General features: G+C 48.9%; 2 protein-coding genes and 1 non-coding gene across 7 annotated transcripts; all 3 read right to left on the bottom strand.

Annotated features, from left to right (window-relative positions):
- Positions 1-960: 960 nt before the first annotated feature.
- On the bottom strand, positions 961-1,472 carry LOC109117581 (glycine cleavage system H protein, mitochondrial). The gene has a single exon (XM_019205263.2). The coding sequence runs from the start codon at positions 1,357-1,359 to the stop codon at positions 961-963; it is 399 nt and encodes a 132-aa protein (XP_019060808.1). The 5' UTR covers positions 1,360-1,472.
- Positions 1,473-1,741: 269 nt separating this feature from the next.
- Positions 1,742-1,846, bottom strand: LOC117287208. The gene has a single exon (XR_004518407.1). It is a non-coding gene; the product is annotated as a U6 spliceosomal RNA (small nuclear RNA).
- A 10,388-nt stretch (positions 1,847-12,234) lies between these two features.
- On the bottom strand, positions 12,235-19,004 carry LOC104851824 (putative serpin A13). Of its 5 annotated transcripts, none has more exons than XM_010609167.3 (5): positions 18,871-19,004; positions 17,405-18,014; positions 15,543-15,813; positions 14,992-15,112; positions 12,235-12,818 (listed from the first exon to the last, which is right to left on the bottom strand). In XM_010609167.3, exons 2-5 carry the CDS (start codon positions 17,985-17,987, stop codon positions 12,564-12,566), a joined length of 1,230 nt encoding a protein of 409 aa, XP_010607469.1. In that variant the 5' UTR covers positions 17,988-18,014; positions 18,871-19,004; the 3' UTR covers positions 12,235-12,563. The 5 variants fall into 5 exon arrangements, with proteins under 5 accessions (XP_010607469.1, XP_019060806.1, XP_010607468.1 ...); XM_019205261.1 differs by lacking the exon at positions 18,871-19,004 and adding an exon at positions 18,689-18,864 and having other exon boundaries at positions 17,405-18,170; XM_010609166.2 differs by lacking the exon at positions 18,871-19,004 and adding an exon at positions 18,689-18,864.
- Between the last annotated feature and the right edge of the window lie 4,626 nt (positions 19,005-23,630).

The following is a 23,630-nucleotide window of genomic DNA, read 5'->3' as shown; positions in this document are numbered from 1 at the left end:
GATCAAAAACTATGGTGAATGCATGCATTTAAAATATTTATTATAACAAAATGTGCATTGCCATTAATTGCCCTCAAAATACTCCCCCAACACTCCAAATGCACCCCATTGCTCTTGCCAATTTCTGTAGCCACTCTGGAGGTCTTCGCTCATGCAACTAAGAGGTTGGGTGGCAGCCTCAATGTTCTGAATCCATTAGAAATTTTTTTTTTAAAGTAGATATTTTATTTGTTTCTTATTGTGCTGCAAAGCTGTTGCCTCACTGTATAAAAACAACCCCAGCCAATGCATCTATTGCAAAATTGAGAAAGTGTCATTCTTCATCTGACACTGTCCAAATGACACACTGAATATTTTGACCCAAACCCAGGGAGAAATGTAAGCAAGATACAAATTTGTAAGGCTTAAAACAATATTATCCTTGAATTACATTAATTTTTATAACTAGTTTTTACCATGGATAATTTTATGAATTCTGAATATCAGAACCTACAGCCTAGTCTAAAAATCATAAAGTTTATATAAAAAGACACACATTGTGTTTATCTGCAATCACTAGGGCGTTAAGGGGTAGTTCCATCCAGGAACAGTGATGAGTGGTTTCTTTCTTTTCCATCATTATAGTACTGCTAAAAGTTGTTATCTCAAGTCTTCCGTCTGCCACTAACTGCAGACACTGCTGGAAGAAGTCATTCACACTAGTTTATTTTGAATGCCACTTCACTCCTCAATCGATTTCACGTATTTCTCATATGCTTCTTAGTTAAGGGGTAGTTCCATCCAGGAACAGTGATGAGTGGTTTCTTTCTTTTCCATCATTATAGTACTGCTAAAAGTTGTTATCTCAAGTCTTCCGTCTGCCACTAACTGCAGACACTGCTGGAAGAAGTCATTCACACTAGTTTATTTTGAATGCCACTTCACTCCTCAATCGATTTCACGTATTTCTCATATGCTTCTTCACTCGAGCTCATCTAGTTCTGAAGGGTCACTCACTGTCACCTTGATCAGCCAGCCATCTTCATAACAAGATTTGTTGACAAGCCCTGGATTTTCTGCAAGTGCTTCATTAATTTCAGTTACTTCTCCTGACAGAGGAGAATAGAGTTCACTGGCAGCTTTCACGCTTTCCAAAGCACCAAACTCATCTTGCTTTTTCAGTGTTGTCCCAACTTCGGGCAGACTACAGTAGACAACATCTCCCAAAGCTTCCTGTGCAAAGTTGCTGATTCCTACTGTTCCAATACCATTTTCTGTTGTTATCCATTCATGTTTCTCTGTGAATTTACGTGCTTTGAGCAGAGCCGTCCCAGTGCGCAGGGACTGCACGGCGCCCGCCCGCACCCGCCAGGGCCGCATTGAGCAGGGCGCGGAGGGCACCGAGGCTGTGCGCAGGCTTCAGGCCTCGATGCGCACGCTCCCGACCACTCGCAGCGCCATGGTCGCAGGGATCTCCATTAGAAATTTTTAACTTTCTTGGTCATTTTGGCTTTGGGGAAGAGCCACAAAGCACATGGTGTCAGATCCAGTGAATAAGATGGATGAAGACACACCACCTTGTCTTTACACACCAACCTTTCCATTGGATTGCACTTGGCACTCAGCAGCACCATTATCATGTTTTTTATCACACTTTGTAAAGACACTCAGGAAAGAACACTTCCAGAACTGCTTCAGAGAGTGACAAGATCAATGGGGGGGTTATTTTGAGAGGAATTAATGGCAATGTGTCTTTTACTGTAATAAATTTTTGTTTTTTAAACACCCACTGTATTTTTGCAATGTGGCCACACTAATCTTCTCTGTATCATTCCAATCTTATTGTATGTGCTGCCAGAGAGAGCACAAACACCCACTGTATTTTTATCAGTCTATCTATCTATCTATCTATCTATCTATCTATCTATCTATCTATATCTATCTATCTGTCATTTATCTATCCATCCATCTATCCAGAGGAGACCAAACAACTGTGGCAAAATATCTGTGCCTAGCAAACCTAGGAGAAGGATATGTGGTTCTTTTAACTTTTCTATGTAGTTGATATTTTTCAAAATAAAAACTGAAAGGAGCACATCTCTTGCTTCCTGCTTCTTCCTTTGCTTGTGACCCTTGTATTGAACAGAGCGGTCTCTGTGCTTCGACCTACCAGGGTCTCTGGAGGCCTTGGCATCTTCCCTGCACAACACCCAGGGTCCCATCAGGCTGGCTGTTTGCCAGAGGTGCACTTGGAGGGGATGGGGAAAGAAAATTGAAGATGGTTGTAAGGGGAGGCTCTAACAACTGGACATTGGTAGGAAGGGAAACAAAGGCCTGGGAGATGCAAGAGGCAGGGAAGGCCTTGGATGCTGACAATGCGTGTGCTAGATACAGAGGATGGGCTCGGGCTGGATGCTCTAGCTCTGAGAATGTCACTGGAAGGATGGTCGCTTGTTGGTCATGAGAGAGTCTGGGGGCAGCCGTGAGAATGTGTGCCACAGGGCAGGGGAAGGATGGCTGGGATGAGAGGCATCCATGGCTAGACAGACAGAGGAGTGACAGTGTATTGCCCACCACCCCAGCACCAGCCATTCGCAGCTAGTGTAGGAGCTTGTTTCTCATCACCCTGGGCAAAGCACTCTGGGTAAGACTCAGTTTCCCCCCATACTGCCCTCAAGGCATCACAGCACACCAGGGAAGGGGCCAGAGCCTGGCATATGGCAAAAGCTTAGTGTGTGTCAGCTGCACAACCACTGGATGGAATCATTTGAACTCACCCATACTTGACCACTCAGAAAATGGCGATTTCCTGGAGTTCAACCTAATATTACAGCATTTTATCCTTTTCAATAAAGGTTATGTATCATATTTCCAGTGCAATGTAGTTTGATAATTTGCAGGGCTGTTTTATAATTTCCTAATTTGGGGGTTCTAAAATGTGTTCACTCAGCTTGGAGGTCTGAGCTCTTTGAAACAACACATGTGTCATTCAAGGTGCTCAACTACTGCACCTCAGCCTTCGCATGGCATGGAACCAGGAACTGATTTATGCCACTCATGAGTAGACATCTTTGTCTGGACATCACCAAGCCTCAGGCTTGGCTGAAAGGCCAGGGCCTGGGAGGTGAGCTCTGCCCAAGTGGCAGAACCCAGGGCTCCAAAGGGCGCAAGTGCTGAGCCCTGCAGTCTTCATGGCCAGGCTGCCCAGGGCTGTGGAGGGCACAGGGCTCCTGGCCTAAGAACCTGTGAGCTGGGCTGCTACTTCCCCACCTGCCAGACGATGCCATCGGTGATCAGATCACCATCGGTACTGGAGGTTCTGTCCTTGGCTTGGCAACTTTTAAATTTATTGTTCCACTTCCTAATTCAATTACTCTGTCAAAACTCGACATCAAAGAGTTTGAAATTGAACTTGGTGTGCACACGAAGGCATGGCGTCCCCACATGGCAGGAGGTCCACCCCGCACCACGCAGGATAGAAAGGTCTTGACCCTGGATATTGGAAACTGTCTGTGTTTACTTTGCAGTTGCTGAGGGAGAAATAATGAGCAGAAGGTGGGAGTCCCTGCTTGGAAAACCCTGATGTAGATTTGATGAGGCAATTGTTTATGTACTAGGTCTTGAGTGGGTGGCACAGACCTGAGGTGATGAAAATAGCAGTAGTAAGACTAGCTCTGGCCCACGGAGCTGACTATGTGCTCGGCACTGCGACATGCTGTGTCCATATGGTTGGTTTGCGAAGATTAAACCTTGGCTCAGAGAAAGCAGTAGTGCCATTCACCTCATAAGGGTGAATTTCATCCCGTTTAGGAAGTGAGGTCTTGTTTTTGTTTTTTCGTTTTGGCCAAATGCCACAGATTCTATATTCTGTAGCACTCTCTCTGTTGTTGCAGAGAGAAGGGAAACAGCAAAAAAGAAAAAAGGAGAGAAGGGAAAGGAGAAGGAAGGAGTGAGTTTTCAGGTGCTGTGGATGAACCAGCGGCAGCTCAGCGTTTTCTTAAGGAATCTCAGGCCAGGCAGCCCTCTGGGATGACCATTGTGCTCCCCACAACACAAGGTCCTGTGTTGATGATTTTTCCTCAGTGACGGCCCTCAGGCTCAGCAAGGAGACTTCCCAAAGAGAGACGGCGGTGCACTTGGAAAGGTGAGGAGTCCACTGTGGAATGGATCCCAGGGACTGGAGGCAGGTCAGGGAGGGGAGAGATGAAGCAGAAGGTGAGCGTACGTGTGGACACGGTGAATAACAAATGCAGCACGCGGGGCCTCCGAAGGGTCTCAAATCTCACTGAGGTGCTGTCTGCAGACCAGCAGGGATGGAGCAAAGTCAGGGCTTTGCCGGGGGAGCCGGAAGTCCAGGGTTCTGCATAAACCCTCCAACACAATGAGGGTTCAAGCCAGGACCTCCGAGTCTGTCACTCCTCGGTCTCACCCAGGACACAAGGCTCCCAGAATGGGCACTGTGGACTTGGGGGACAAAAGCATCCTGGGTCCCTGACTTGTCCTCGTCATTCTCCTTAAGGGACAGCAGATTTACCACCATGAAACAGAAAGTTCTCCACAAGGGCAAAGACCGCTCTTGGCTTTCTTCCCTGAGAAGGAAGCTGGGAACATAATCTTCATGGCAGCTTCGAAGAGAGGACAGAAAACACATTTGCCATTCCGAAGCAACTGGATGGCTGCAGTCAGAAAGCAAAACAAAGCAAATCCTCTCCACCGCAATAGAATTAGAGTTGACCTTCTTAAAATATTTTAGTCGTTAGGCTTTTCTGGAGAAATGCTGCCCGCTTTAGAAATATCTGAAACTCAATGCAGCAGGAAATTACAGTCAATTGCCTTGAACCTTCTTGGTATGGGATTTCAGATGCATCTAGGATTACATAATTGTTTCCAATGCTCAGAAACAAATAAACACTTAATTTCATTGTTCACTGGGTCCTAGCTGTGGGCTTATGCCGGGGAACTCTGGTAGGGTAGTTATATTCAGAGAGTTTTTGATTTCTCCCTTATTTAAAGTTGTTTTTTGAATAGGTAAAATCTTCCTCCAAACCTCTTCCAGGCACTCCTGGGTCCCTTCCCGAGGCACACCTTTTACAAGTAGCTCAAATATCTTTTCAGAAATATTTTATTTCTCTACAAAGGGGAGCACACCATTCACTCTGCCCTGCACCTCGCTCTCTGCAAGGATTCTTAGGCCACAAAGGATCACAAAGAGTTTAGCCTTTCTTGTTGTCACTGTATGCATGGACTACCATTTCCATAAGCAGCTTTTTATTGATAAGTATGTGTCTTGTTTCCTCTTCTTTTTCTTCTTCTTTTTTTGCAATTTCCAAGGATGCTCAGTGCATAACTTTGTTTGTATACATTTCTCATCTGTAAAGTACAGCTCCAGGATAAAGCAATAAAAATGGAATTGCTGGGTCAAAGGCTATGTGCACTTTTAATTTTGAGAGATATTATCAGGTAGCCCTTTACAGAGGCTGTTCCAATTTATTTTTGTCCTGGGAAAATATGAGAGTCTGTTTCCCACACTCTTATCAACAGTGCTTTTAAATTTTTGCCAGTATGACAGGTGAAATACGGCTTTCATTTGTGCTTTTAATTTGCATTTCTCTTAACCTGAATGATCTTGAATATCTTTTCACACAGTGAAGACTCAGGCTAATTTGCTTCTTTATGAGCACTCAGCTAAAATCTATTTTGTCCATTTTAGTTTTTAAAAATTTTATTTATTTATTATTATTATTTTTGGTACCAGGGATCAGACTCAGGACCTTGCACTTGTGATGCAGGTGTGGTGACCCCGTGCTAAATCCCCAGCCCTATTTTGTCCATTTCAATATTGAGTTGTCATTGGTCTTTTTCTTCTTGATTTGTAGGAAATCTTTATACTGTATGTTCATAAAATGAATCCTTTTTCTATAAGTTGTATTTCCCTTGTCTTTATTTTGTATTTTGACTCTGCTTGCAATAGTTTTTTGTCATGCAGGTTTTTAAACTTTGTACATAAATGTATCAATAGCTTTTGGATTCTCTTTCTTAGTTACAAAGGCATTCCCTACTCCAAGGTTTTAAATAGTTCCCTCATGGTTTCTTGTAGTAATTTTGCTTCATTTTGGACATTTAAATCTTTGGTGTCTGTAAAATGTAACCGAATGCTGGGAATGTATCAGCTAGGATTCACCAGCATATGCCGCAGTAACAAAGAGGCCCATGGCCCATATTTGAAAACAACCAAGGCTAATTTCTTCCTCATTCTACACATGCATTCTTTATCAGCTGAGGGCTGGGGAAGCAGATGAACAGCGTGCATCACTGGCGACACTGCCTGTCTCTGTGGCGGACATGTAGAGACACAAAAGTCACACTGGCACCTCAGGGGTCTGTCTCTTCTGCTTATGTTTCCTTGGTCAAAATAGGTCCCAGGTCAGAGGAGAGGGAACCAGGGTATCTGGGAACAGCCCCAGTTATTACTTACAAGCATTATGGATCCAGGCTTTTATTTCCAGATGACAACTTTGTCGTCCCAATCTTGCTTAATAGCTAAATCACCTGTTCTCACTATTACAAATATTTTCATCATATTCTAAATTCTAGTATGTATTTGGAACTATTCACAGATTCCCTATGTTGTTTTACTGATCTTTCTATACATCTATCAGATAGTTTTTTAAAAATATTTTTGGGTTTTTGTTTGTTTTTTGAGACAGGGTCTAGCCCTGGCTAGCCTCAAACTCACTGAGATCCTCCTGCCTCAGTCTCTTAAGCACCGGGATTATAGGTGTGTGCCATCACACCCAGCCCCAGGGAACTTTAAAAGGCACCATTCCTAAACCACTCCAGATCGATGATGCCAGAAATTGAGGGACTCAAGTGTGGGGACTGGGTTGTTTAAATATACCCCAAATGACTCTTGTGCAGATCAGCCCCTTCTTAGAGGAAGTGGTAAGTGAGCTGCCCAGGTCCTCTGGCTCCCCAGGTGTTAGGACAATGACTCCTTTTACCCCATCACCAGCCCCGCAAAGGAGGCCATGCCACCCTGTTCCACATGGTCCGACAGAGGGAGGGACATGGAGCTGCTCCAGCCACTGGCTCAAGGCTATGAAGCCAGAAAGGGGCTGCCCTCAGGCAAGGACCAAGACCCCAACCTGTAGACCCAAGCACTCAAGCTGAGTACTCATCCACTTTGCCACAGGCTGTGGGGTATTTTAGCCACTTCCTGGTGGAAAAAAAGTTGTATGACTGGGTCACTAGGAATTGTTCTCATTTTAAACATTCTAGCACTGTAATCCCCTTTCGCTTGAAATCTTACTTTACCACCAGGGGGCAGAGCTGTTCCTATGGCAGCAGGGCAGGGACCCTGAATGGCACCAGCTGGCTCTGTGCCTTGTGGCACTCCTCTCTGAGAATCTCTCAACAGCACCGGGAGATGCCCTTGGGATCTTTCCCCTTCTGAACCCTGGGCAGTGAATATGGAAAGAGAAAAGAACAAGAGGAACTCATCTGTTCAATATCAGGAGTTCCCACATCTCAGCCACTGTGAATAAATCTGCAGTGAACACGAAGGAAATCCTGCTTTTGGATAAGTGGTAGAGCAATAATACACAATAGGACAGGCCCTTGACTTGCCTTCATGTTTTTTTCCACTAAATGTTTTGTTCCAGAAATGTAAGTTTGTGTTGTACAGTGCTCCTGTCTAATGTATCCAAATATTTTTTAACTGTCTCCAGGTCTTGTTAGATCCATCCCCTTACAGGAATGTTCTGTTAACTCCACCCCTTTCAGGAATGTTCTGTAACTCCACCCCTCTGCTTCAGTGAGCATGCTCACTAGGCTGTGTTTCAGGAAGGTTCTGTAACTCCGCCTCCTCTGCTTCAGTGAGCATGCTCGCCTACCCTATAGATCCCTATATAAGGACTCCCATTTCTGGTGAATCACTCAGACTTTGGAGTATGAACTCCTCTAAGCCTGCTAGCATAACAAAAGGTTTTTCTTCTCCACAAGTCTTCAAATTTTGGTATCTGTAACACTGAGCTGTAACACTTGGCTGTGCCTCAGAGCTGTGGCACTTGGCTGTGACACTGAGCTGTAACAGTTATAGCACTGAGCTGTTCTGTTTTCCATCGCATAAGTACCCCAAAGTACTGGGTGTGGTGATGCACCCACCCCTGTAATCCCAGCAGTCTGGGAGGCTGAGGTTGGAGGATCACAGGTCTAAGCCCAGCCTGTGCAATTTTTTATTATATTTTATTTTTTAAGGAACCACCACACTGTACAATAGTGGTGACAAAATTTTCCATTCACACCAACGGTGCACAGGGATTCTGATTTCTCCACAATCTCATCAGCCCTCACTCACTGTGTTTTGGTATTTTACTCCATTCTACTTTTTATTTCATCTTGAGAATGGCGGTCCTGACAGGTGGAAGGGGTAACTTACTGTGGTCTCTGTGTTCCCTGCTTCTCAGTGACACGGAGTGTCTTGCACATACCTGTTGGTCATTTGCATCTGTTCCTGGGGAGAAATTTTTTGCTCACCTTCTGACTGGGCTATTTGCTTGTTTTGCTGTTGAGCTCTAGGAGCTCCTCCTGCATGTTCGCTATTGATGCCTTCCTTGTTAGGTATCTGCCTTGCAGATCTCTTCTCCCATTCTGCAGGTTGCCTTTTTGCTGTTTACATATGATGGGATCATTCTGCCTGGAAAATGAAGGAAATGATGCAATGCTCAGCAACAGGCAGACCCTGAGGACATTTTGCTAAGTGAAACAGACCAGACACTGTCTGAAATAGGCAAACACCCCGTGGTTCCACTCCTGGGAGGGTTATAACACAGCCAACCTCACAGAAGCAGAGTGCGGGGGCAGCTGCCAGGCTCCAGAGGGACTCGGTACCCAGAGGGTATAAAGTTTCAGTTGTGCACAGGGAGTGAGTTCAGAGACCGACCTGCTGTGCAGCGTCAACAGTACCCACTGTGCCCTGAACGCCTGCTGAAAGGCCAATTCTTGTTAACTAAAGGAAAAGCAGAGACTGGAATTTGGCTGGATCCTTCACTACTCAGCGAGTTTCCTCCCAAGCAGCTCTGAGCTTCTCCCCCGCCTGGCTCCCATTCTGTGTGTCTGCGAGGAGACCTCTGGATCCACCAAGCTCCAGGGCCCGGGCCAGCCACAAACAGCCACTGGGAGCAGTTTCTCAGGCTGGGCTTGGGGGCCTGGGAAGTATTCTCTCCTGTCCCCCTGCTGCCTCTGTCTCCCTCTGCCTGGGCTGTGCTTTCCCTCTGGCCTCTCTCTCTCTCTCTCTCTCTCTCTCTCTCTCTCTCTCTCTCTCTGTGTGTGTGTGTGTGTGTGTGTGTGTGTGTGTGTGTGCTGTCTTGGCCCTTGTATCCCTCCAGCTCTTCTCTGCCCCTAATGTTAGAACAGCCCAATGCCAGTGGGGGTTCCAGACCTCTGTCTGTCACCCACAGAGGTAGCCTGGACACAGCTCTGTCTGTCGTGGATGAGAGAGGGACACAAACTGAAATGTACAGCAGAGAGGGTTCAGGTGTAAAGAGGTGTGGAGGGGGCTGGAGGGCCTGGGGCCAGACCCACTTCTGTTTGGGGGGCTTGGAGAAGGCAGTTACTTCTCTGCTCTGTCCTGGGTGGCCTCCAAGTCCTGGTTGGGCAGGGTCCTCCAGGGCCTGCATTCAGGCACCTTGAGGTCTGATGTCGCCGACAGTGCTGAGCTTCTCTCTGATCTGTATGTACAGAAGGGGATGGAGGCTAGGACTGTGTCACACAGCCACTCACAGGGGCTGACGTCTGTTACCACCCTGCTCTCCTGGACCCTGGTTCTTTCTGGAGCACCAACCTGCTTCTCCCCTGCCCTTCCTGAACTAGAATTCGTCCTCTGCTCACCCCTTGGTCGTAGCCATGATTGCCTGGTATTCTGGCCCCAGTGACCTGCATAATCCTTCCCCTCCTGGTGTGCACCCCTTGGTGCTGGGACAGCGTCAGACTCATCCGCTTGCAGGGGACAATTTTTTCCCATGGTGCCCCGGGTTGTTTGTCCCAGGAGGCAGCACAGCCTTTGAGCTTCCTGTTGCAGGAATGTGGGATCCCAGGACAGACAGCCACCTCTCCAGAGAGCAGAGGTGGCCTCTGGCCTTGGTACTATGGGCACCTCTGCCCACAGGGAGGGTTGGACCAGATCGTCCCTCAGGATGCAGGTGGGACAGGGACAGATGGGAACAAGTCCCCTAAATGGGGACAGGAGGAGGTGGGAGGCATGGACTTAGCAGCATGTGGTGAGGGGATCTAAAACACAGCAACAGGAAGGAATGGCTGGCAACTTGGGACAGTGGGCCAAGGTCCCCAGGGAAATACAGGGCCAGACATGGTGGCTTCATCCAAAGGTGACCTGGGGAAGAACCCCTAATGTCTGGAATGGGTGGTCCCCCACGCACGCTTGTAGGATGGAGGGCAAGCAGATGGCATTTCACCTGGGGAACTCCCAGGGAGGGCACTGCTGACATCAGGGTGAGCATCGAGGTCCCCCCCTGCTGGGGTGTTCATTCCGTCAGTATACATACGCCCACCAGCTTCATGGACCAGCCCAGGGGCAGAAGATCCCTCCCAGATATAAAATTTCTCACATCTTTGATGTATCTTGTCCCCAGGCTTGGGTGGCTCTCTTCTTCTGTGTCATTGGAGACCCAGAAACATGAGCCAGCTGTCAGCCAGTGACAGTCACTGGAACAGTGACTGATGTGGACAGTGACCTACAGACAGCAGGAAACACCCAGTTTGCTGAATATGAAAAAGTCTTAGGACACTCGGGTTCCCCAGTGCACCCATGAATGGGTGACCAGCTTGGTCTGCAGGCTTCAAAAAGATATTGCCAAAGATTTGCTCAGCTCTAAAATGCACTGCAGGGCAGTGCTACTTGTCTACCCTGCTGGTGACACAACTTAGTCCCTTGGGGTCACAGAGGCAAGAGAATTTCATACCTGCCCCTTGGCATCGCTGGGATCTCATGGGAAAGCAGGTCTGCAGGTCCCATCCCAAACTGCTGACTCCAAATTTGCTTCCTAACAAGATCCAGGGGGGATTTGTGTACACAGTCAAGTCTGAAATCATCAATTTATCAAAATAAATGAGACCAGGAGTCAAGGGTGTGATATAAAGCATATCTGAGTCCCAGCCCTGCTGCTTACCAGCTGAGTAACCTTGGTTGTGTCTCTCAACATCTTTGAATTTACATTATGAAAGGGGGAAGAGATATTTGATTGGACCATAAGAAGTCTCTTTTTGTAGGTTTAAAAGAAAAAAGGCCCAATTTCAGATGGTTATACTTGACAGGCTATACTGTCAACTTGATCAGCTTGAGATCTGCTCAGGGGATTGGAGGGACATACTTCTGTGCACGTCTGGGTGGGCCAGGGAGGAAGCGTGACTTTGGACATTATATCTGGTCCCTGACCCCTTCCTCTCTTTCCTTGCTGTGTTTCTTGGCTGCCATGAGGTGAGCATCTTTGCTCCGCCACACCCTTCTGCCATGATGTTTTGCCTTAGTCAGCTGACTGCGGACTGAATCTTCTGAAACCGTGAGCCATTGAAAAGTTGTCTCTTTTAAATTGCAGTGTCAGGTATTTTGTCCAGTGATGAGAAAGCTGCTAATGCATTAACCTAATACTTAACTTTGCTGGGTTGTAGTGAGAATTTATGTTAAATGGGACATGGCACATAAAGAAATGGTCCATAACAGCTGTCACTGCATTTGTAGTTATAGTCTATCTGCAGTGGGCTTGATCTCAGTCCCTCTTCCTTTGTGAATCCTAGATGCCCATGGAAACCACACCAGTGAACAGGCCATATGCAGTCTATCGTCAGACTTGATTATGCAACCACAGCTCCCTGGCTTGGGGCCAGCGGTCAGTGGCAGGAAGATGTGCCAGGCTGCCTGCCTGCATCCACTTCAGAATGGTTCCCACTTGTTGTAGTCAGCAGGATTGGGCAAGGGAATACATTAAATACAGGACATGTTACTTATAAGGTTATTTTAGGATAATTATCCAAAGAGTCAAATGCAAAGGCATGCAAGAGATTAACCACACACTAGAAGCCCAAAACATTCAACTGAGGGCCTGGATCCCAGCACTTTCCTATACAAGTCCAGCTCAAGGCTTAGAGTACAAGGCAATGTCCTCCTCGAGTCCAGCCAGTGGCCCAGAGTGATGCTCATGGTGAAGATCAGAGCTCCCCTGATGAGAACAGCAGCCATTCCCAGTGACAAGGCCCCGAGCTCCTCCTCCGATGAGAACAGCCTAGTTTGCATCAGGAAAACCATCCACAGTAAACTTCTCCTAGAAAAATCAACAGGCCCAGGTCTTCCTCCCCAGTTCTCTTTTTATGGCTACAGGCAACAATCCTCAGGTGGATCCTCTATGCCCAGGCCAAGCTGATTCAGTTCAGCTGAGGGTTACAAGTTGACCATTCATTAATCAACCCATTACACCACTTCACTTCCAAGGAGTCCACATCTCGGACAATCTGGTTACGTCAACAGGAGACCCAGAGACGTGGATGATGACTGAGTTCCCCATTACAGTCTCCTATTTTGTTGGCTCTGAGTCACCCGGCTGGTCAGGGGCTGCACTACCCTGGGGGTTCACGACCTTCCCCAGGAAAAGCATGCTGCCTGTCTCTGTGTGGAAAGTCATCACCAGGAAGGGCCGGCTGAGCTCAGCAGGGCCTGGTGGGGCTGGGAGATCAGAGTCCAGGTGGGGTCTGGGAGTGAGCTGAACAACTGTGGCAGCGGCGGCCTCGGTGCCGTCCTCGTCCACTGTCATCCTGGCCTGATGTGTCACCTGCAAGGAAAGTTCTGGAATCACTGATTACCCCACAGAAAGGACCAGTTGTGGCTTGATTTTAATCCCAGTTTTCCTTCTGTTCCTTTACACGACCATGTACTGTTCACTTACTGCCCATCCTTTCATCTATCTGCTTTTTGAATGATTTACTTATCATTGGCCCACTTATTTATTCATCCACACAATTTAGCAAACCATAATTCATCATGTAACTGCTAACCATCTGCTTATCTATAGCTATACCTGCCCGCCCTTCTGGTGTTCACATACCCATCCATCCGCCCACTCGCTCACCCATCTGTCCACCCACCCACCTACCCAGACATCCCCACCCATGGTTCTGTCTGTTCCCTACTCATCTACCCATTCACCTGTCCTCCGTCTACCCTGGTATTTACATTCCCATGCCTGGCATCTGCATCATGTTAGTTGTAATGCATTTAGAACGTCACACCAGCATCTACCTACTCATATCTCCACCTGTTTCTCTTCCTCCCATCACTACTTACTGATCCTTTCATTCACTTCCATCTGATGACTCCTTTTCATTCATCCCATCACTCATTCATTCATGAATGTATTCAGTAAGCATTTACACAGTACCCATTGTTTGCAATCCAATGTGCCAGGCACGGTAGGGACTATAAACACAAAGGGGAATGACCCCCAAAGGCTCATGGCAGAGCAAGGAAGGAAAATGCCCAAAAGTGAGCTGGAGAGTTACCAGGAGAGATGTGTTTCTGCCTTGGGTGTGGCACCAGGGAGATGAGATTAGAGAAGTCTGTACTGAAGAAGTGAAGAAGTAGCCTGCACTTACACAGGGATGTGAAGGGGGAGTGGAATTTGCATATTTGGAGGTGGGAAGGCCATGCAAGGTGGTCTGAAAACTGTGTGCCAAGGCAGGGAGGGGCAGGTCCTGGACATGCAGGCTGCCGGAGAGGTCTGGGGTTGGATGCCCAGGGGATTGTAGGGTTCAGGGAAGATGGAGCAACTGTGGGAGTGGGTTCGTTTCATGGAGGGTTCTGGGGAAAGGGTGAGTGTAGCCCTGTTGCGGTCCTTCTAGATCTGTGAGGAAGAAATGACAGAAACAACACACACACACACACACACACACACACACACACACACACACACACACACAAAGACAGGACAAGACTGCTGCCACAAGGACCGAGTCACATTTATTTTGATACAGTCTTTTTGGGCAGCCCCCTCATCTACTAACAATACAATTCTCCTACTTTATCTGTTTGTCAGAACATCCCAGCTATCTCACGAGATTGATGACTCATGCTCAAGAAGCCCAGAGCCTGCAACTGGACTTGAGCCCCTCCCATTTCCTCAAAAGAGTGCTCTGTCCCGTTTGCAGGCACAGAGTTTTCTAGTTTGAAGGTTAAAATGTCCTTGTAAAAGAATGTCTAGAGTAATTTGTCATGTTTGCAAGCACACAGCTCAAGACATTCCCAAGGACAGCTCTGTTTACAGAGTCTTATCTCATGAGATAGTGTAAGCTGACAGCTGGACTTTGGTTTCTTACATTGTCTGAACCTCCTTCATAGCCCCATTTTGTCTCCATCTTGGTGGGCTTGCTTGTCTTCCCACTGAGGCCATGGCCTGCAGGCCCTCACCCAATGCAGCTCCTTGATCTCAGTTTTCCCAGCCTCCAGAGCCATAAACACAATAGACTCTTACTGTTTATAAATTTCCCAGCCAGTAGCACTCTGTTACAGAAGCAGAAAATGGACAAAGATACTTGCTAAACCTCAGTTTCCTCAGCTGTACAATGGGACAGCAGCACTGACCTCACTAGTCTGCTGGGAGGCACTGTGTGTCCCCTGGGATACAGCAGTGCTGGATGAATGTCACCAGGAATGGGGAGGGGACGAGGCCTTGGGCTCAATCCCCAGTGCGAAACCAAACCAAAATAAAACAGAAACCAAAGTGGGAGGCTGAGGCAGGAAGACTGCAAATTTGAGTCTCATCTGGGCAATTTCGTGAGGCACTATCTCAAAATAAAAAATTAAAAAGGGGCTGGAGATGTAACTCAGTGTGAAGGCCCTGTTTAATCCCAAGGTAGATGCGCGCGCGCACACACACACACACACACACACACACACACACACACACACACAGAGGAAGAGAACCCCTGGAGTCCAGCTTTCTTCCTTACTTTAGAGACATGCAGGGCAGGCTGCCCTGGGAAGCTTCCGCCCACGGCCACTAGGGGGAGCAGCAGCTCCAGCCTGGAGGAGCTGGAAATGGAAAATTTGGGGAAATAGAAAGCGAGGTCTCTGCGGAGAGACAGAAATGGTTTGCAGAGGAGATTGTGATCCCGGAAGCGTCTGTGTCCCTCTTCCGGCCCTGTCTCTGGTCTCTGCTCCACTTGCCCCTTCGGCCTTTTCTCCACGGGGCGGCCTCCCCTGCTGTTATACAAAGGGACAGTTTTCTGCTTCTCAGGGTTTGAGTCCCTGTCCTTCTAACTGTCCTCCCGCCACCAAGAAAACCAAAGCCCAGCGAGGGGACAGTACTGGCCCAGGCTGCCACCGGTCTGCAGCGGAGCAGGGACAGGCACACTTCCCAGCTCTTGGTCCAGGGCTCCTTTCCAGAACTGCTACCTTATGGAGCCCAGGGCCATCTCCTAGAGCTGACAGCTCCCGGGACAGGGGTGACAGTGCTCTGGGTGGTGACCTTGTTCTAGGGGTGACAGCGCCCTCGGGCTACCTGGTCCTGAGCAGACTGTCCCACTTGATCAGCGTCTCGGGCTGCAGCGCCTCTTCCAGCTGCCCCATGGTGCCGGGGTCAGGGAAGACGAAGAAGGAGGTGGTGTTCCTGGCGTGGTCCATCTGTAGCACCCCGCACTGCAGCTCGGGGTCCCGCAGCACGCGGACGCGGGCCTGCTGCTTCATCATGGGGACTTGCACGGCTCTGTGCTCGTCCTCAGAGAAGCCCCGCAGGCTGGTGCCTCGTGGGTCAAAGGGCTGCGCCCACCCGGCTACAGAGAAGAGAAAAGCCGCGGGGAGGTCACCTGGGCTGTAGCCCTCCGCCCTGGATGCCCAGCTCAGGGACTCGCTCCTGGCTTGTCCTCTTTGACCTAGGTGACCCCAAAGGCAGAGCCCTTGGCCTCCCTGCACTCTGGTTTGTTTGTAAAGTGATCAATAGCATTGCACACTATTGCAGTAGCATGGCAGGCTCACCCTGCATGAGGGGGCCATGCTCACTGCAGTCTGGGTCTTGGGGTCTGCAGGGCAAAGCATGCAAGAGGCTGGCCTGGGGGTGGCTCTCAGAAGGGATTTAGCCCCCCCTCCTTATTCCTGTTCTCTCTTTTCTCATCCTGGCCCCGAGGTGAGCAGCTCACTCTGCCACACACTCTCCACAACATGCGCTCCATCCTAGGCCCAAAACAACAGGTTCAAGCAAGTGTGGACCAAGCCCTCCAGATCGTGAGCCCAAAGGGACCTTTGCTGTTTGCAAGTTGATTAACTGAGGCATTTTGTTACATTGATGGGAAGCTGACTAACGTGGTCTCATCCCCTTCATCTCTCTGGGAAGTGGCTCATATTTAAGAAAAACATTGTTCTCAGGGTACAAGCTCCTCCGGAGGAGGGTGTGCATTGGAAGGTGAGGTTCCTATGGTGAACTCACTGTGCCTTGGTTTCCTCATCTGTCAAACCATGGAATCCTATCTACCTTGTTGGGTTTTTATCACAAGTGATCAAAGATTAAATACTCATGGCACTGCATCAACATCTATGACTCCATCATCTACGATGCCCCGGGGCCCATCAATACCCATGTGAAGTTTCAGTGCACAGACTGACACATTCACTGGGTCATGCAAATAAGTTTTCTTCTTTGTGAAAACCTGTTTTCTCTTCTCTCAAATGGAAATGTTAACCTCAGCCTCTTCTGGGAGGTGAGGCTGCTCATATAACTGCGGGGGTGAGGGTCAAACAGGATCGCGGGTATAAACACATGGGGGCGTAAATAGTGGAGGAAACACGGCCTATTGCCTAGTTTGGAAAAATAAGGATCCTTCCCCCATCTTCCTGCCTTAATCTCTAATCCACACGTCCTGAGCCTGCCCAAGGAAGGGAAGAATTCCTGTTCCTAAATCCAGGGGTTTCTTAAGGGGCTATCAAAGTGAATTCACAAGCTCCTGCTGCTGAATCACCTGGGGTGTGTGTGTGTGTGTGTGGTGGAGGGGCAGTTTCTTCAAATGCAGGGCCTTGGGGCTCAGATTTACCCATCCAATGAACCAGGATCCCTTAGAGTCAGTGTGGATGTGGGATGCTTGCATCTCACACAAGCTCTCCAGGGGGTGCTTATGCACTCTAGAGGTTGAAAAAAATCCTTCTTTGAAAACAAAGTCAACCAGTAGCATTAAAATATGATAGGTGATGAGTTCCCCATCACTAGAGGTATTCAAGCAGAAGCATCAAGGAGTCAGTGGACAGGCACCACATGTCTTTATCTCTAAACTGAGACAGGCCAAAGACACTTCCTATTTGATGCAGGGAGCCAGCTGGGTGGGGATGGAGGTCGAGTCTTGGAAGGGCTGATGTTGGAGGATGCCCCCACCTTACCTCTGAGAAGCACATGATTCACCAGAACCTCTGTGGTTTCATTCTTGACGTCCTTTCCCCAGGTTCCAAACTTGCCCTGGGTCTGCTTATCTATGTGCTCGTCCATGTTTTTCCAAGCCTCCTTCAGGTCCAGGGTGGCCCCGGGGTCCAGAATGCCGAACCGGCGCTGGCCGGTGCTCAGGAGGAGCCCGGAGCCCTGCACCGGCAGCCTGAGCAGGAGGTCCCGGAAGCCGTCCTGGACCTCGGCCTCGGTCACCATGGTGAGGTTGAAGCCCAGGGCCTCTAGGAGCTGCACCCTGCTGGCTGCCGAGGCCCGGAGGGAAATCGAGGCCAAGGCCGTGGAGATGCTGGCCGGGGAGAAGAGAATGTTCTCTCGCGGGGAGTCCCGAGCCAGCTGTCTGTAGAGAGTGAAAGCGAAATCTATGTTGCTCACGGAGATCTTGTGGCACGGCAAGGCTGTCCAGGGTGGGCTGTCCTGGGGGCCGGGGTCCAGGAGGCCAGAATCTCCTCCATGTGCCAGGGCTGTCCGATGAGCCGCAGCCAGGAGCGCGGTGACCAGCAGCCACAGCCGAGGGGGCGGCATCCCTCTTGTTTTGGGAGCAGTGGAGACTTGAGGACAAGAGCGCCAAAGAGATGATGATGATGACGATGGTGGTACAGGAGACTCACACGGTGTCTGCTCTGCGCCCAACCCTTAGCAGCATTGCCCAGGAGAGTCCTGCGGTCCCCACTGCAGCCTTGTGGGGAGGCGTTTCTGCGCCCCCATCTGACAGATGAGAAGGCGGGGGAATGTTAGGGCTCAAGCAGCTGGGGGCCAATGGAGTTGGGACTTGAACCAGGCTGGGTGAGGCCGGGATGGCCTGCTGACAGAGGCACACCCGGCGCATCTGGCACACTCGTCTGGGCAGAGCAGCCCACACCCTGCGCCAGCTGAGGGCTTCTAAGGGTTGTGTGGCACCCTGGAACTTTCTGACCACCAGGGGGCGCTCTCACCCCTGCCGTCCTTTCCCTAGGGTTTGAGAGGCAGCTGAGGGCTTCTCCTGACCCTCCTGTGTTCCTGAAGGCTCCTGGGGTCCCTTTGGTCCTCATCCTCACCCCTGTGTCCTGCTCATCCTCCTCCAAACGGCCCTTCTTCACATCCTGGCTCCACCGAGTGCCAGGCTTGGGACCCTGGATGATCCACTTAGCTTTTCGTTTTCTTCCTGACCTTGCCTCTGACCCTCCCTTGCCTCACTTCCCTTGCTGCAGCCCCCGCCACCGCCTTCTTGCTATTCAAGAACTCACCAAGTTTATTTCTGCCTCAGAACCTTTGCACGTGCTGTATGCGACCCAGCACAGCCTTTCTCCAGCTCTGTCCACAGCTGAACTGCTCACTTCACTCAGTTCTCTGCTCCTAAATCCCTCTTCGGTGAGATCCCACCTCTCTCCCTGCCAACCTATAACAGCTTTGTCCTTCTTATGTCCACCTGGAATAATACAGCATGCTCATGTGGTTTCCTCTCCAGAAGCCAGGCTCCACGAGGGCAGATACAGAGTTGTTTCCACGAGCTGCTTAATTTCTAACGCTCAGCGTGGACTGGACCCAATGGGCGGTTCATGGTCAGGTCATTCCCAGTGCCCCCTGAGACAATCCACATGGCCTCACGGGTCCACCCCGGGGTTTAGGTTAATCATTGGCAGACCTGATCATCCGGACACCCCCATCCCGGCACTGATGTTTCCGTGTGACCTTGGCCAGCATGCACCTCCCTGGACTGAGCTGAGAAGGAAGAACAACAGGGACCCAGCCTTCAGGGAAGCCTCCTCTGTCTGTAAAGATTGGCTCAGCATACTTCATTTATTGGCAGAGGACCCACCTTTGTCCATTTGCCTGGTGATCTGCTTTCCTTGTTGAGAAGTCAGTGGTCTCCTCTGCTTACCAGGTTGAGCACTCACTCGCTCATTCATTCCTTATTCATGCATTCATTCAATTGCATTCATTCAATCATTATCCATTTACTCATTATACATTCATTCATTCATTATCCATTTACTCATTATACATTCATTCATTCATGTATACCTTCACTCATTCATCCACTATACAGACTTTGGTGGAAAAGCTGCCTGGACCCAGACCTGAGCGGCTTCTGGGGCAGGAGATGGATGCCACTCAGCTGCTTGCCCTGGGACTTTTGGGGGACAGACACCCCAAGACTCAGGCAGAGCAGCAAGTGCTCCATGATGAGGCTGGCCAAGCCCATCCATCCAGGACTCACTGTCTCCGGTGTGGCCTCCTTTGCCCTGCACTGGATAGGACCTGGAGGTGACCAAGGCTCTTCCTGTGTCCCCAAAGCCACAGAGCTTCCCAGCTGAAAGGCCTCTGGCCAGCCTGAGCACTGTGCAGAAGCCCAGAGAGAGGCTGTCTATTGTTCACTGAGCCACCACTGCACAGGTGCTGGCACTCAGAACTGGAGGCCTGGGCCTTGCAGGGGGCAGGGATGCAGATAGTTCATTACTGCCCAGGAGGAAAGGGCACTACAGGCACCTGCAGAGGTGGATGGGCACCTGGAGGAGGTGTGGAAGGTCGGGAGCTGAGGAAAGGCTTCCTGCAGGAGGTGAGCTGTGCTGAGATGGGGTGGGTAGGCGTGGAGTTCAGCAGAGGCGCAGCAGAGCTCAAGGTCACGGGGCAGGGGAGCTGGCAGAACTGCAGCCCCGCCTACACAGGGTCTGGGACAGAAGAGGCGCCAGTGTGCGCACATGCACTTATGTCTGTGCACTTGATAACTGGGGTGGGGGGGGACAGGAGCTCTAGCTGCACCCACAGCCCCAGGAGTCACCTGCCCAGTTCTCTCTCCAGAGCTCTCAGAGCTCTGGAAGGACCCGGGGACACTCACAGGTGTGTGAGCCCTTGATATACAGCCCATCCCTTCAGCTGGTCTGGACTCTGAGCTAGGCGCAGGCTATATGGTGGCTGCCTTTGAATGTCTGTCCTTGATAACTGGGGGGGGGGGGGACAGGAGCTCTAGCTGCACCCACAGCCCCAGGAGTCACCTGCCCAGTTCTCTCTCCAGAGCTCTCAGAGCTCTGGAAGGACCCGGGGACACTCACAGGTGTGTGAGCCCTTGATATACAGCCCATCCCTTCAGCTGGTCTGGACTCTGAGCTAGGCGCAGGCTATATGGTGGCTGCCTTTGGCTCATAAGGACAGTGTCCACCCTCAGCACAAACCAGCACAGGGCAGCAGCCCGCCCCTCCTCCAGGGCTGTGTGCAGTCCCAAAACTGCACAAGAAAGCCAGGAGCTGGGCTTGGTGGCACAGCCGGTAATCCCAGCACTCTAGGATGCTGAGGCAGGAGGATTGCAAATGCAAGTCCAGCTTGAGTAATTAAGCGATTTAGCAAGGCCCTTCTGTCTCTAAAAATAAAAGGGCTGGGTATGTAGGTCACACGCATGTTCCAGGAGCAGGAGCACAGGCGTCCTGGGGCCTGGGTTATGCCGAGGGACAACCATGGGAAAGGCTGTCAGCCACAGTGGCACTCTGGAGTCTTCACTTTGCTCACCCAGGGCCAGGCAGCACCAAGTCACCCTGGCCGACTCCACAGCTTCAGATCTCTCCCCAGGTCACTCTAGGGTGGTGCATGGAGGAGCCTCTTTCAAGGCTTTCATTGACCTTTCCCCTTATTTCATTCATTCATTCATTCCTTCATTCCTTCATCCCTCACTGTGGAGGGCCTGTCACATGCTCTCAGTTCCGGGGAGGATAGCTTGCCCTCAGGATTTTGGGGTTTAAGTTTTTTTTTATTATGGAGCAATTCAAACATATGCAAAAACAGTTTAATGAACTCCCATGTACCCATCAGCAGGCAGAGTTATCTGTGTACACTAGGGAATGACCCCAGACTGAGTTACATCCCTAGGTCTTTATTTTTGGGGACAGAGTTTTTCACCAAATTGCGAAGTTGCCCAGGCTAGGTTCAAACTTTCAGTAATCCTACCTCAGCCTCCCAGGGTGCTGGGATCACAGGCGTGGGCTACCCAGCCGATTCAAACATTTTAAACATAAGGCCAGTATCACTTGCTTAGATACCTCCTTACTCCTCCCTGCTCTTTAGAATGTTTTGAAGGAAATCCTACATATCATTTCATCTTCTAAGAATTAAAAGAAAGATCAGAACCACAATAGCATAGGATACCTTAAAAACAATTCCTTAATATTATCAAATACCAAGTCACCGTTTCTCTGAGCCCTAAACGCACACGGCATAACCCCTCTCTCTCCTCTCTTTGCCTCCTCTCCCTCCCCCTACCTCTCTCCTAATTGTAGTAGCATTCACACAACATAAAGTCACATTACATGAAATTAATCATTTGGAAATGTTTGACTTCGTATTGAGCGATCACCTCTCTAGTTCCAAGCTATTTTAATCACTCCTGGAGGAGACTCCACTCTCATTAAGAAGTCAGCCTCTGCCACCCCGCCTCTTAGCTTTCTGTGTGTCTCCAGGTTCGCCTAGCCTGGATGTTTGACGTACATGCAAGCGTATGACTCATGATCTTTTATGTCTGGCGCCTCCCGTATAGCAGGTTTTCAAGGTTCCTCGGCGTCCTGCCTGCAGCCTCTTCGTGCCGTAATAATATGGCAGGGACGCGCCACAGTTATCCGTGCGCTTCTCCATGGGCGCTTGCGCTGGCTCTGTTCGGCCATCGCGAACGCAGAAGGTTGCTGTGCACACTGGTGCAGTATGTGCTCAAGTCCCCGCTCTCCATTCCTTGGAGTCTGCTTGTAGGACCGGACTGGCTGGGTTTTGGGATAATTCTAAGGCAGGTTTCCAGGAGGAGCCATCGCCGGGTTTCCCATAGAAGCTGTGGCCTTTTACATACCCACTGGCAGTGCGGGGGCTTCCAGTTTCTCCATACTCTTGACGGTACATTATTACTTTCCTCATTTTTTTTTATTTATTTATTTATTTTTCCTGTGGTTCTGGGGATCAAACTCAGGGCCTCATGCATTGCAGGAAACATTTAAAAAATGTATAAGGCTCCTGTTATGGTTTGAAATAATAATAATAATAATAGCTTGCTGTGATTTCCATTTGCATTTTCTGAATGACGCAGCAAGAAGGGTGAACGTAGGTTCATGTGCTTGTTGACCATTTGTGTGTGTTCTTGGGAGAAATTTCTTCCAAGCCCCTTGCCCAGTTTTTAATTGGATTGCTTTTCTTTCTATTATTTAGTTGTGGGATTTTTTTTTTTTTTGGTCATGGGGATTGAACTTGGGACCTAGTCCTTGTGAGGCAGGTGGCGGAACCACTGAGCAAAATCCCTGGCCCAATTGTGGGAGTTTTAAAAATTTTTAGAAAGTACAATTCCACCTCAGATATATGATTTTCAAATATTTCTTCTCATTCTATAGAATGTCTCTCCACTCTCATGATAGTGCTTTTTGATGCCCATAAGTTTTTTTTTTTGGTTTTGAGACAGGGTCTCACTATGTAGTTGAGGTGGACCTGGAACTCACTATGCAGCCCAGGCTGGTCTCAAATTCACAGCAATCCTCCTGCCTGAGCCTCCTGAGTGCTGCGATTACAGGTGTGTGCCACATAAGTTTTTAATTTTGATGAAGTCCAATTTATATATTTTTTCATTTTGTTGCTTGAGCTTTTCGTGTCAGATCTAAGAATTCCTTGGCAAATCAAAGGTTGTGATTTACCCAGATGTTTTCTTCTAAATGTCCTATGGCTTTAGCTCTGCCCCTAGGTCTTTGGTCCATTTTGTACATGGTATGGGGTAGAGGTCCACTCTGATGTACCCTGTTATTAAGGAGTAGGTCACATACACTTTAATTGTGATTTTCCTTATTTCTACCCATTATTACACTCAGCAGCCCTTGAGAGCTGAGAACTTGGCAGCTTTATGACCTATTACAGTGGTACCTCAGTTCATGAACTTAATTCTTTCCACGATTCTGGTTGCAACGGAAGTGCAAGATATTCTCAGCAAGATACCAGAGTTTAGATATTGCATACATTTAATAAATATGTGGTGAATGACTGTGTGCATGCATAAATTGGTATAATTTTTGTTACTTAGTATGATTTGTTATGATTTGATATGGTTTTAAATTGTCTAATTTATTTTTTTGTTTGTTTTTTTCCATCTGTACTTTGCCTTTTATCACCTCTATTGACTTCTTTTTGAATTGAGTAGTTTTCATTTCATCTTAATCATTAGTTTATTGTCTGTAC

Source organism: Fukomys damarensis, unplaced genomic scaffold, assembly GCF_012274545.1.
Source record: "Fukomys damarensis isolate Sample0158 unplaced genomic scaffold, DMR_v1.0_HiC HiC_scaffold_21, whole genome shotgun sequence".
Classification (NCBI taxonomy): Eukaryota; Metazoa; Chordata; class Mammalia; order Rodentia; family Bathyergidae; genus Fukomys; species Fukomys damarensis.
Note: the sequence above shows the minus strand (reverse complement) of the source record. Positions and strands in the feature narration are given on the sequence as shown.

What these genes read in the sequence shown, in the direction of transcription:
- LOC109117581 (XM_019205263.2), bottom strand. Translation starts at nt 1,359, where the DNA reads ATGCGGCCCTGGCGGGTGCGGGCGGGCGCCGTGCAGTCCCTGCGCACT.
- LOC104851824 (XM_010609167.3), bottom strand. Translation starts at nt 17,987, where the DNA reads ATGCCGCCCCCTCGGCTGTGGCTGCTGGTCACCGCGCTCCTGGCTGCG. An exon ending in GAATCATGTGCTTCTCAGAG is followed by an intron (nt 15,814 to 17,404) that starts GTAAGGTGGGGG and finishes TCTTCTCTGTAG; the next exon opens with CCGGGTGGGCGCAGCCCTTT. An exon ending in GACAGTCTGCTCAGGACCAG is followed by an intron (nt 15,113 to 15,542) that starts GTAGCCCGAGGG and finishes GTCTCTCCGCAG; the next exon opens with AGACCTCGCTTTCTATTTCC.